The sequence below is a fragment of the Anopheles darlingi genome, chromosome X (genome assembly GCF_943734745.1).
Source record: "Anopheles darlingi chromosome X, idAnoDarlMG_H_01, whole genome shotgun sequence".
Lineage (NCBI taxonomy): Eukaryota > Metazoa > Arthropoda > Insecta > Diptera > Culicidae > Anopheles > Anopheles darlingi.
In genome coordinates, this window is record NC_064873.1 from 5,237,477 (window position 1) to 5,249,916 (window position 12,440).

A 12,440-nucleotide genomic window follows, 5' to 3' on the forward strand; every position below is an offset into this window, starting at 1 on the left:
GTACTGGGCATGAGCGTACGGTTGTATCGGTGGATGGAAGGCGTCAAGGATGGTTGCCGACGTCGGTTCGACTATAGCTAGCAGCCCAGTAGCAGTAGTAGCAGGCGGGCAACGTGCGGGATAGCGGGGATTGCGTGATGACCTGCCTGGGGGCTGCCCTCTCACCTGAGGATATATACTCTCTATAAGCACCTATATTGCTTTTTCCAGCATGTAGCCTATTTATGTGTGTATACGTGCGGGTAGTGGAAAAGGAGGAGAGCAGGACGTCCGTATCGTAGTCGTCCCTCCCAAAATACGGGGTTGCTTCGACAGCAAATTGGCGCTAGGAAGTGTACGACAACAGTGTATATTTCAATGAATCCTAACCAAGACTATACAGGGCTTGCCGAGCATGCAAGCAAAGCTGGATTCGTCATCTGGCATTCCCATTTACCTCTACCCTTGTTATCATACTGTAAGCTCCTTTTTGGACTGGATAGCACCCGGTGTTGTATCTGAAATGTTAGATTTTAGGTCACATGAGAGGAATAGTGAGAGAGAGAGAAAAGAGAGAGAGAGAGAGAGAGAGAGAGAGAGAGAGAGAGAGAAAGAGAGAGGGCAGGATACCTGTCCGTGGCGATGTGGCTTCGTACACAGTTACTACTCTCGCGTAAGCGGAGCGCAATATTGGCTTTAGGAGGTTACGGGCTGCGGTACTGTTAAGCTGCGCAAAGTGCGCTAGTTATGTATATCAGATGAATGTACACCGCTTTCCCAACAGACACACACACACACATACACACACTTTACATTGGCAGGAGCCGGACGACGTTGCCGACTAGAAGGAGCAGCGGGCTTCGATCGGAAGCTTAAGAATGACGGATGGTAGTGATGGTAATGATGATGATGATGCCTGTGATATACCATGTTAGGCACTGCAGTGCTAACTGAGTGGAGAGGGCCAATAGCGGCGCATGTGTATGGTGCGATAGAGCTTAAGCAAAGGAGTGCGATGGTGGTGGTGGTGGTGGTGGTGGTGATGTACCGTTAGCAGTAGGTGATGTACGCAATGGGAGGGCTGTGCGCGGATGCGAGTCATCTCTAGCACGCCAACGTTGTATCACGAGGAGGCGCGAAAATGCGGCACGGTTCCAGCACGGCGCACACCACTAATTCTTCCAAGAACCGTTCACAGTTTCCATTTCCGTAAAGTTACAGCTAGGATAGGTTAGTGTGTATGCACCGCTCTGCACACTTCTACAAGGAATTCCAGTTTTGAATTAAGTGCCATTAGGGAAAACCGTGTTCTGCTGAAGGGCTGGATGGGACAGCGGGGCATTGAAACAATGATTTTCATATACATACACACATATAGCCATTAGAAGGCTACCATCTAGCAAGAGCATATCGTAATGCATCATCTGGGGGGTGTTAGAGTGTATATTTCAGGCGCTGGATTTGACCGCCGTGTGCTCCCTCTTCCATGTACTCTGCGAGGCACGGGCTATGCTTTCCCTCTTTCTCTCTCTCTATCAGCATTTATATATAAAAATGACATTCGGCTTCTACCGTAGCGAAACGGGAAGCAAAGATCAATATAGACCATGAAACATGTAGACCTATGTATGTATATATTCACCCTATACACACATTATAGACGTATACATATATATATATATATATATATATATATATGTATATATATATATATATATATATATATATATATATATATATATATATATATATATATATATATATATTATAAATAGATTTACCAGTTTTTGTGAACGAGGAAGGCACTGCTTTTACTCTGGAAAAGCGGCGTTCTTACCTACTGAACACGTAAAAGTGAGGTATCACGAATGAAAGGTAGGCGCGAGAAGCGGAGATGTTCAAAATAAAGTTGTGTTGGGGCTCGCGCTTTGCACGTGGCTACTGTTGATGGAAGCAGTCTAGTGATCCCGGGTGCTGCGCCCTCCGCGCACTCGCTTTATCTCGTTTTCTTTCTTGTAATTTTCCGAACCTCTGCTCTTGGATGCAGCTGAAGCTGAAGAGACAAAAGGACAGAAGAAGCGACACACACATACACGCTCTTGGTTGGTTCTTCAACAACGGAGGTTATGGTTTTCGTTTATTGTTTATCCATCGCAACGCGAACGTCCACTGTCGGGGTTTGGTTTTTTGTGTGTTTCTTTTGTTTCGCGAACATTTATAATATGGGCATGTGCTTTTGTGTGTGTGTGCGTTGGTGTATATGTGTGTAGTGTGAGCATGCGGTTACGGCGCATATTATTGCGGCAGGATGTCCTTTTAATGGTGAGAATGACAGCGGTGCGGTGCTGGCATTGAGACGGTCGGATTTATCGAAGTCCCACCTGAAGGGAAAATCTGCACAGGAGGAAGGCACAAGAGCTATTGGCGTTGAAGGTTGGCGTTCATCGAAGATCAAGGACTCTAATGCGGAGAGAGAAAACGGGGAAGTGGGGCCGGTGGTTTCGTTAATCCACCTCCATACACCAGCATCACACACGCCCACGCCACACACATTCACACGCATACACACACACACACACTCACGAATGATCTCTCTCTCTCTATACATGTTTTTGTTGTTGTTGTTTAAATGTTAATATTGGAATTGTTAAGGATGCTGTCTAAGGATCAACTCTTCCTATTTCCACTCCCCCTACCCATCCTCGCCTCCCACCCTACATTCGGCACAAGATCACCTCTCCTTTGACACTTCTCCTGCTCTGGTAAAAAATATACTCTACCTCACCTCATCTTACCTTTCTTCTTTCCTTTCGCTCTCTTTTCTCTTTCTCTCTCTTTCTTGCTCGCTCTTATACCTCTTTCGTTATTTCACTAGCAGATGCTCTACACCCCAACTCGCTCGTGTGTTGGGGTGAAAGGGGATGTTTCAAAACTTTCAATTCTACCATTTATCACTTGGACAGAAGAAGGTCTCACAGCGGTAAGTCCTGTGCCGCTAACCAGGCTCGATCAATTGATCCCTTCCGCTCCTTGTTGGCTACATTCCTTCTCACTATCCCTTTCGCCATTCTCCTCTTGCGCTCTGCTCTGCTGGCTAATGTTATGCGCAATATACGTTATTTATCCACTGTGACTGTGTGTCTAGGCGGAAACCGGAATAAACACTCGTGGTATTCGTGTTACTATTTCTCTCTCTCTCACTCTCTCTCTTACTCTCTCTTCCGGTTTATGGGAAAGGAGGAAGAGAAGAAGGTGGTGAGAGCATTGGTAATGCATTATTTAAAGTGCCCCTTAGCACCGTGGACTTTGTTTTTGTCTCGACAATCGCTCTCCTCACCACCCCATTCCGTCGCGGAACTCTATCATCCCTGGGCTCTACGCCCCTATCACAATGAAAAGGTTTTTCTTCGATGTCCTCCCTCCCCCTTCCCCCTGTACCTATTTATGGCAACGTAATCCCCTGTCCCATTCTCCATTTCCTTTTCACTTTTCTTTCTATGATACGCACGAGCTAGTGTTAGTTAGCAGACAAGGTTTGGCCTTGGGAGGGGCGAGTCCCGGCGAGACCAAGAGTTGTTTACGTTATTGTCACAGATAAGCTACCTTTCCTTGGCCGCGACCACATCGCTCACATATACACGCACACACATACACCGCCACGTCTACCACAGGACTAGGAGGGGGGTTTGCCTTGGCACTCACCTTCGCACCTCCGTTCTATTCCTTTCCTAAGCTTCCTTTCCAGGAGCGCTTTCGGGTCGGGCAAATTTGTTTGAGCAAAATGGTGCAGCAGTTCAGGTGCGAATTGCTGTCAATTGGAAGCAACATCGACCTGACACCCCTCGCCTCTCAGAATGCCGGTTCCTCTACTCAATCTTCCCTTTGTCTATACTCGGTCGCATCTTCATTCCCCCGGCCCGGGTTTACATCGCTTTCACTAGGCACTTCATTCATGTTATCCTTAACTTAAGTACAGCCGTACATCCATTCATCACCAGCCGTCTTTCTGTGCCGCGCCCCAGCCCAGCTCCTTCCATCCATCGAGCACCTTTCACGTCCGGCCTTCTAATCGACGGAAAGAAATCACACGCACATAAATACATAAATCCATTGCGTCTGCACTAAACCACAAACGATCGATAAGCTGCCCGGCTCGCGCAATGATAAAAAAAAATTCAAATTCATATAACGTATCTGTGTATTGTTATGACGTGGAAATAATAAGAAACAATAAGGAAGTACTAAGGGCCGAACAGCGGAACAGCAGGTGTCCTTTTCGATGTGGTAACCATGGCACCGGCTTTTTGGGCAGGATGAGCTCGTTCGCGCGTTTGTACCCCGCTAGCTCCGTTCGCAGCCAAGCCATTTGCCTCGCGGCAGCGCCAGCATAAGGTACATCACCAACACTCACCGTTCCGAACCCTACGCTTTGCACTTCTCTCTGTGTCGATGGGGGTAAGGGGAGACCACTACTGCATCTTGTTTCTCTGCTACTACTGCAGCTGCTGCTCCTACTTCTACTGCTACTACTACTGCTGCCAATTCTTCTTTCAACATCAAATTTCACATCCTCTTTCTTTCTCATTTGTCGCATCTCTCTATCCCTCTTTGTTTCTCTCTTTCTACTAGTGAGTGAGTGATACTCTCTGTTTTCTTTGCGTTACATACTAATGTCGACGGAACCGTCTGTCTGGTCGCCTCATGCAGAGGCTGACTTGTAATCCTAGTTAAATTAAGAACATGAAATGAAGGGTTTGACGATCACGGTGCGCCACCGCTTCCAGCGCCATGTAATTCTACGCACCCAAACCACGTCACCGTGGTCCTCGTCCGGTGTCTGATAATTAGGGCCCATCCTGAGCCTCTACGATTTCGAGCTCGATCGTCAATCTATTCGTCCAAAAACGGTGTCTTTGTCTTTCTCTTTCTTCGTCGTCTCTTGCCTCTCTTTCTCTCTTCCTCTCCCACACACATTCTTTCTCGCTCGGGATTTCTTTTGCTCGCGGATATAAATTAAGTATTACCATTTGGTTTAGGGCACGGTTATTCTATACTCGTCTGACTGCTTCATCTCTCGATTCTTTTTACGAGTCTTGTCTCTCTCTCTCTTTCTCTCTCCTTTCTCTCTCTATATCTTTCTCTTTCACTTTCACTTTCTCTCTTTCACTCTAGAGCGGAAAGTTTTTTGAAAGGGAAAGGAAATGCATTGTCCTGCCGAGGTGGCTGATCTACCCACTAACACTAACCCGCCTAATACTGGAAAATAGAAAGGATCCCCGTGGTTAAACAGGACCCCGAGCGGAGCCGATGGTAGGGGTTCCGATGCATCAGGCGCCTTTCTATCTATCGTTCGTCGAGTGGCGATTCTGTCTTGATCCTTTGGTGCTGGGACGGGAGCCTTCTGCAGGGTGCTAAAGGCCCCGACAAATCATACTAATTGATCCTGCTCTACGTTCATATTTCGCAACTAAACGCTTTGGTTGTGCCTGTGCCTTCCAATGAGAGTGAGTGTATGTGACAGAGAGAGTTGGAAGAGAGAGACTTTGTGAGAGCTCTCTTGTTTGAGGTCGCACGAGAACTAGTGGTGAGACGTGCGCATGGGAAGGGCATTTGGTTGGTTGTTGTTTTGTTTCTTCTTTGTGGTCACACCGTCGATACTGTGTGCATGTCGATACGTCGTACGATGAGGCCTAGATGCCGGACGAACCGGATATCAGATCAGAGGCGGTAAACGCATCCCCACCAAAACCGCTGCCATCAGGGGTGGTAGTCGAAGACAGCAGGCCGTACACGAGCTCCTGCTCGTCTGGTTCCTCGCCGTACGGAGCGCCGATGGAGCGCAGAAACAGGAACGCCACCATCAGGAAGCTCGAACCGAGCAGATCGCCGAGCGCCGTCAGGTACGGGATGGCAGAGTTATCCGGATCGATCTTCCAATTCCACATCAGATGGATGATGACGTGCGCAATGTACAGTAGCAGCATGATCTGGCGGACCAAAATGGACGACACAAACGCGACAGTGTTTTAATTAGCCATCATAGAGTGTGTGTGTGTGTGTTGCTAGTAGGCGCAAATACCTGCGCTACTTACCTGGATGGTGCTGACGAGGAGATAGGAGAGCACGAACGGTGCCCCGATCGTCGAGCGCTGCATGTGGATGTAATCGGCAGCGAAGATGAACAGCACCTGGCCGGGTATCGACATCAGTATCAGTATGCGGGCCGTCTTCGCGTAGGGCACTGTATCAGAGGAGGAAGAGCAGGAACATCGAAATGAAACACAAAATGTGACAAGGTTTGCCTCACTAAAAACACACACTTATTCATCACACACACACTGACCTCCTTTGAATAGTGCTTTCCAGGGTAGCTCGACAACGTTGATGTGCGGCGGGATGATGCCCAGAATGGAGCTCTGGTGCAGCATCGTTGAGATTTTGCTGGCCTGCACCGACACGAGATTGCCGCCGATGCCGTTGATGATGGGCTGGAACACTACGAACCCGTTGAAGATGCCAACCGCTGTGTCCAGCACCAGTCCACCCATACTGCAGGGGGCACAGAGAAAGAGAGAGAGAGAGTACGTAGTCAGTAATACGCGTTGGATTTAGGGGGGGGCACCAGCAGCTCCATTGAGGGACTTACCCGCTTATGAAGAGAGCGGACAGCACCGGTACCCAGCCAGAGGTCAGTACCGTGCGCGTGTATGTGTTTCTTAATACTATGAATACCCACATTGGTAACAGCATGAAATAGGCGATAACCACCGCGAACGTGATCCAGAGGTGCGTGTCTGTGAAGTAGTAGTAGCAATAGTAGTAGTAGAGGTTAGCAACATTCGGCCATTTGGAGTGCGCGAGGTGTGGAGTGGGCGCCACTACTTACCGATGTTTTCGAATAGCTGGGTCGCGATGAAGGAGAGCAGCGAGATCGAGACCACATCGCCGATCGAGGCCGCCAGCGGTGTCGCCAGATTGTCCGGGTTCATCTGGTAGCGATTCGACAGTAAAATCACAGCCACTAGCACAAAGTCTACACAAAAAAAAAAAAAAGGGAACGATGCAGAAGAGGGCAAGATAATGAATGAGATGGCTGGCTGCATCGAGGGCTGCACCATCTGGCCTCCTCCACAACTCACCCAGCACGAAGCAGGAGGTGGTCGCGGTAAACATACTGGCCGCGGTCAGCAGCATCGCGTGATCGAATACAAAGTTCCCGTTCATGATGGCGCCCACCGAGATGGCGAAGATCGACACGATGAAGGCGGCGACGATGGCCTGCACCTGCACCAGCGCTATGTTGCCGACGATCATGTGCAAAATCGCGCGCTTGCTGGTCATGTTGCCGAGGTTCGCCTGGGTCGAGAGCCGGGACGCCAGGCACATGTCGAGGTTACCCTTCAGGCCGAGCAGGGCCGGTACCAGGATGAATAGCTCCGTCACATGCTTGAACACCTTCCAGTGCTGGTATGGCGGTAAGGAAAGAAAAACAAGATTAGTATGCATGTATGGTAATCTTTTTTTTTCTTTTATTTACGGGGCGGATGCAGTTAGTGTTGGCAGATATCAATATGTGCCGGTCGGTCAAAAAAGGGGATGGGGAGGGGGTGTTAGATCAAGTGAGGATTGAGGGGCGCAAGATTTTCGCGTATCATCGTCAGCGAGGCATGCACGGAAGCGATCAAACCATCAAACACACACACACACACACACACGAACGAACGTGTTTTACCGAGGCCAGGAAGCTGATAAAGGTCGAATCCTCGCCGAACGAGCTGCGTCCCTGTGGATCAGGCAGTGAGCGACGAACTTAGGAGTCAGCGCTGTGTGACGTCATTAAGGAGGAGTAGTAGTTGGTTGGTTGGGGGAAGAGGGGAGACAATTGGGTGGTTTGGAGTTGACAACAACCGGGAACCTCCACACGAGGGGAATCCCCACCCAGTCTAGCGATCCGGAGGAATTCACTTTCCGGACTGAAGTGCTTCGTTCAACAACAACCGCAACGAGACATACGCTGGTTGGTCGGTCGGTCAACCCCTGCCTTCTTTCTCACCCTCATGGAGGGGTTCAAGGACGTTTTCGCCGACAAAAGGGGGTGGGGGGCGGTTCCAGTGAGAGTGAGAGAGTGAGAGAAACATGGCGGTCTTAAGGACCACTTGAGAGATGTCGAGTCTGGAGAGCACCGCGTATTGATCTAGGTCGGAGCCATCACCAAGTATGGCGGCGGCTGCGGATATTCAAAGAGGTACGAGTTGCGAGTGGTGGTGGTGGTTGGAACTTACCTCAACGCGGCCAAGTATGATGCCCGCACCGATGGTACCGATACCGGCGATGAAGAACGGGATCGCGATCTGAATCGTCGTCTGCCACCACTTCTCGTGGCGGAGACCACCGGTTCCCGCACGCCCTGCCACCGCCCCTGCGTCACCGCCGGGACCGACGTGGCCATCGAGGCCGCCATTACCCGGACCGACACCGTCACCGCCGTCACCGCCGCCGCCGCCGCCACCGCCGCCATCACCAACAGCGTCACAGGAGCGCGCCAGCCTCGGGCCCTCACGACCACCGCCCTTCGCACCGACGACCACTGGTTCGGCCTCATCCAGCCCGGCCAGGCTGCCGGTTCCGACGCTGCTGATGGTGCCGCCGCGATGATCCGCCTCCGACGACGTGATCGACGTTGTGATGATGGATGCTAGTGAACCGCTCGACGACAGTGGCTGGTGGCCGGTACCGACCTTGCCTGTTCCATCGCCTATACGAGAGGGAGAGATACAGTGAGTGATAGAGAGATGCAGCAAGAGAGAAAGAGAGAGAGAGAGAAAGAGAAAGAGAGAGAAAGAGAGAGAGTGCAGAAAACATTAGTTTGATGGGAATGGGTCATTGCTACACCATTGATCACGCACACACACACACACACACACACGCACGTCCACATACACAGATGCTAGAGTGTAGCGCTGCAGCAGCACAACACAAAGCATTTCCCAAGCCAGTGGGGGGAAAATGCCCCGGGAAATGCACCCTACGGTTACTACTCGGGCCGATCAGATCGAGCAGACCGCGCGCGAAACAGAGAGAGAGAAAGAGAGAGAGGCGCCTCGGATGGCGTGTTGATGGAATCGCTCGAAACGATGCACATCATTTCCACCAGCCAGCCAGCCATCCAGCCGTCATCATCATCATCACCACCATTAATTTCATCATCTTCATTAGCCCATTTTTGTTCCCCCCCGCTGTCTCGTCACCCGATTGGGGGTTGGAAATATGCACCATTTGCATATCATCGCTTGCTCTCCCTCTCTCTCGCTCTCTTTGCAGTCTGTGGTCCCCGTGGGTCCTTCGGCCTTCCAACCTAGCAGACGACGGCCTCCTGCTAATCGAATCCTCTGTCAAGGTTTAAGGCGGCGCGCGTTAAAACTGCGATTTAGCCAATTAATTCAGCAACAATTAAGTGAGGTTAGGAGGCGCTGCGTTGTTCCCCCCCTTTTTTGGCGTAGTTCACGCAAAGCAGGTGTGCAGGAAGCGGAAAACCACGGCCAATCCAAGCACCAATCTGACATCTAGATTCGTTTGGTGCCTCGTCAATCTACTACTCGATGTGACAGTTTCGTTTCCGTTGCCATTTTTTTTATCCGCCTTCACCGTCCGCTTGTGTCCAGTAGTGGCCTCTCACGCTTCGTTTGCTCCGTGTGTGTGTGTGTGTGATCGGAGACCGAAAAACCGGAGCGTTTTGTGTGGCTTAATTTCGAAAATTAACCGCGAATAATAAAAAAAACACTCCTAACCTCACTTTTGCTACCGAAAATCGTATTTGCATTGTGATTGCGATTCCGGGGCGAAGGGAAGGGGGCTCGCATTTTCGTTTCCTGTTCCCCACCCAGGTTTTTTTTGGGAGACCCATTGACGTCAACTCGGCATCTGCAAACGTTAGAACTAACCTATATGAAATCGCTAACTACTAAGCTATTGCTACTACTAAAGAACGACAGCCAGCGGAACATGGCACCAAGAGGCAGGCATGCAGAATCGGTTTAACGGGACCACCGACAACCGACGCTAAATCACTTGCACAAGCAATGCGGAAAGTATTGAACCAAACAGGCGTACCAAGTAAAGCATCCGCAACACTAACAACAAAGCAGGAAGAAGGAAGAATTAGATTAAGGTGTAAGAAGAATAAAGTTAACGAAAAAAAACGAAACGACGAACAGACAAACAGACATCACTCCCCAGTAGACTGCAAAGATGGCGTGTGTGTGTAAAGCGCATCGAAATGGCGGACGTTTCGCGCAGTTCTGGGACCGAACCCAATGCACACAACCCACCCCCCACCCCATTGATGCACAATGATGCCGCACAAAATATGTTCCACCGTTTGAAGTTTTTTTGTTGTTTCAATGTTTTCAATGTTGCTGTTTTTTACTGTTGTTGTTATTGTCATTTCTGGGTTTTGCTTTCGTTTGACCAACGACAATAACCAACGAGCAACGAGCAACAAGATTCTGCAACAATTTAGTGTGTGCGCTCTTTGTGTGTGTATGTGTTTGCCGTCGACGCCACTGGCGGTGTGTTGTGATAAGTGATAAGTAACCTGGAGCGACACACTTGACCACAGCGAATGCACAGCACCAGTTGGTGGGGGGGAGATACGTAGTTGTAAGGGGATGTCACGTTGATAGTTTGTTGTTGCCGCTGTACTTTCTCGTAGCAGCAGTAGCTGTTGCATGGGTGATGCCTATCTAGATCATTAACGATCGGCGGTCGTTTGGGGACCGCAACAAAACGTGAGTGTAGCGCAGAGGGTACCGGAGGTCGAATGTTGACAGGGCGAGGGGGGGGGGGGGAAAGGGTCACGAGAAGAGGAGACGCAACAAAACGCATTTCGCATTGGATGATCTCGTCGGAAAAGGTTCTTGCGCAAAGGGGGAGGGCTGCCAGGGTCATCGGCACACACACACACACACACACACATGCACTCAAACGGACAGAGATACTCGAATCGGACAACGACTTAGACCCGGGGCCGATATTTCGATAAGGGATTGTAAACGCGAACAGAGAGAGAGAAACGCTCGCTTCGCAGGCCGGGGAGAAGGGTTAGGGGTGGGGGTGGGGGGAGATACTCAGCAGTAGTATCGCGCCGCTGATCGCGGCATCGATAGGGCCGCCCCTTGCCCGATAACAATCACTCTTTCTCTCTCGCTCTCTCTCTCTCTCTGTTTTTATTTCTCTTCTTTTATTCCAATCATTGACTCCATCGTCGTCTTCTGACACATCAAAAGACGGTGTAGGCGGTCCACAACTTGCTTGTGGTCTGTGCGCCAGGTGCTGTGGTTCTCCTTACTACACCCCCCCACCCCTTACTACCTGTGGCACCTCGAGCTGCTGTAATCTCTTGCCTTGCTTTTTTTTCGCTGCGCTTGAGCGTCTGGTGTGGTGTTTTTTTTTTGTTTTTTATTATGCCAATCAGAGCCCGTCAGCCAGATTTATACATGGCACTTGGCAACAAAACTCGGCGAAACGGGGTGGTTGGCGGGGTATAGCATAATAAAATACCGCGCGCGAGAGAGAACGAGAGAGCGAGATGCATAATCTCCATATCGGAGTGGAAAAGCCATGAACCTGCGACGCAACCCAGGAAGGGGGCAAGGTTCAGCCTCCCAAGGGGCAGCGGCGGCGGCGGGGGTGGTTGTGTTCGTTAGCCAAATCGGACCACCAGAAAAGGATGCCAAGGCCCCCCTCCAGTTCACACGCTCGTCGCTGGCGCTCGTGCCCGTCGCTTCTCCGCAGCTCGATTCGATCCGAAGTGCTGCACCCCAGCAGCCCAATTAGCTCCAGGCAAGCGGTTCGAAGCATCGCATCGCATCGCATCGCATCGCATAAACAAGCATAACACTGTTTTATGACACAGAGCAAGGGGGGGTGTGCATCCAGCATGCAGAGCGAGGGAATCGATTCGATCCATAAAAACAGAAAGTATGCTGCGGTGACGACGACGACGACGAGGACGGATTGTTCGCAACGGATATCCTTCGCTGCTGGCTCAAGGTTCGCGACGCTTAGTGCTTGAAACGGACATGCTGCTTTATCGTTTTATAGCCCTCTGGAAGCGAGGCGTTTGTTTGTCTGCCAGACAGACAGACAGATAGACAGACAGACTAAGAGGCGAGGCGGAGGCTAGGCAAATGCCGGTAATGTACCAAGGTCCGGTCGCATCGCTTCCGACGCAATAGGGGGGAACGGAGTGGAGAGGAGCTCGCGAAACGACGTAACCGAAAAGTAGCTCAAGTCGAACGATTGAAAAGGAGCCGGAAGGAGCAGAAGTGAATGTACAAAAACAAAACCAAAAAAAATGTCAGAAAGAGAGAAAAAGAGAAAGAGATAGAAAAAGAGAGAAAGAGAGAGAGAAAGAGATAAAGATAGAAATAGATAGAGATAGAGAGAGAAAGAAAAAGAGA

The 12,440-nt window shown here is 50.2% G+C and overlaps 1 protein-coding gene across 4 annotated transcripts in view; it reads right to left on the reverse strand.

Annotated features, from left to right (window-relative positions):
- Positions 1 to 2,950: 2,950 nt before the first annotated feature.
- LOC125952298 (solute carrier family 41 member 1) overlaps positions 2,951 to 12,440 on the reverse strand; it is a 30,391-nt gene continuing 20,901 nt past the window's right edge. For 3 of the 4 annotated variants that reach the window (XM_049681716.1, XM_049681707.1, XM_049681724.1), the window contains exons 4-11: positions 8,262 to 8,734; positions 7,712 to 7,762; positions 7,119 to 7,443; positions 6,866 to 7,012; positions 6,626 to 6,773; positions 6,323 to 6,528; positions 6,072 to 6,220; positions 2,951 to 5,966 (exon numbers count right to left, since the gene is read on the reverse strand). In XM_049681716.1, coding sequence (XP_049537673.1) covers positions 5,670 to 5,966; positions 6,072 to 6,220; positions 6,323 to 6,528; positions 6,626 to 6,773; positions 6,866 to 7,012; positions 7,119 to 7,443; positions 7,712 to 7,762; positions 8,262 to 8,734 — 1,796 coding nt within the window. In that variant the 3' untranslated portion in view covers positions 2,951 to 5,669. The remainder of the gene's footprint in view (positions 5,967 to 6,071; positions 6,221 to 6,322; positions 6,529 to 6,625; positions 6,774 to 6,865; positions 7,013 to 7,118; positions 7,444 to 7,711; positions 7,763 to 8,261; positions 8,735 to 12,440) is intronic. The other variant, XM_049681732.1, reaches the window with a different exon arrangement.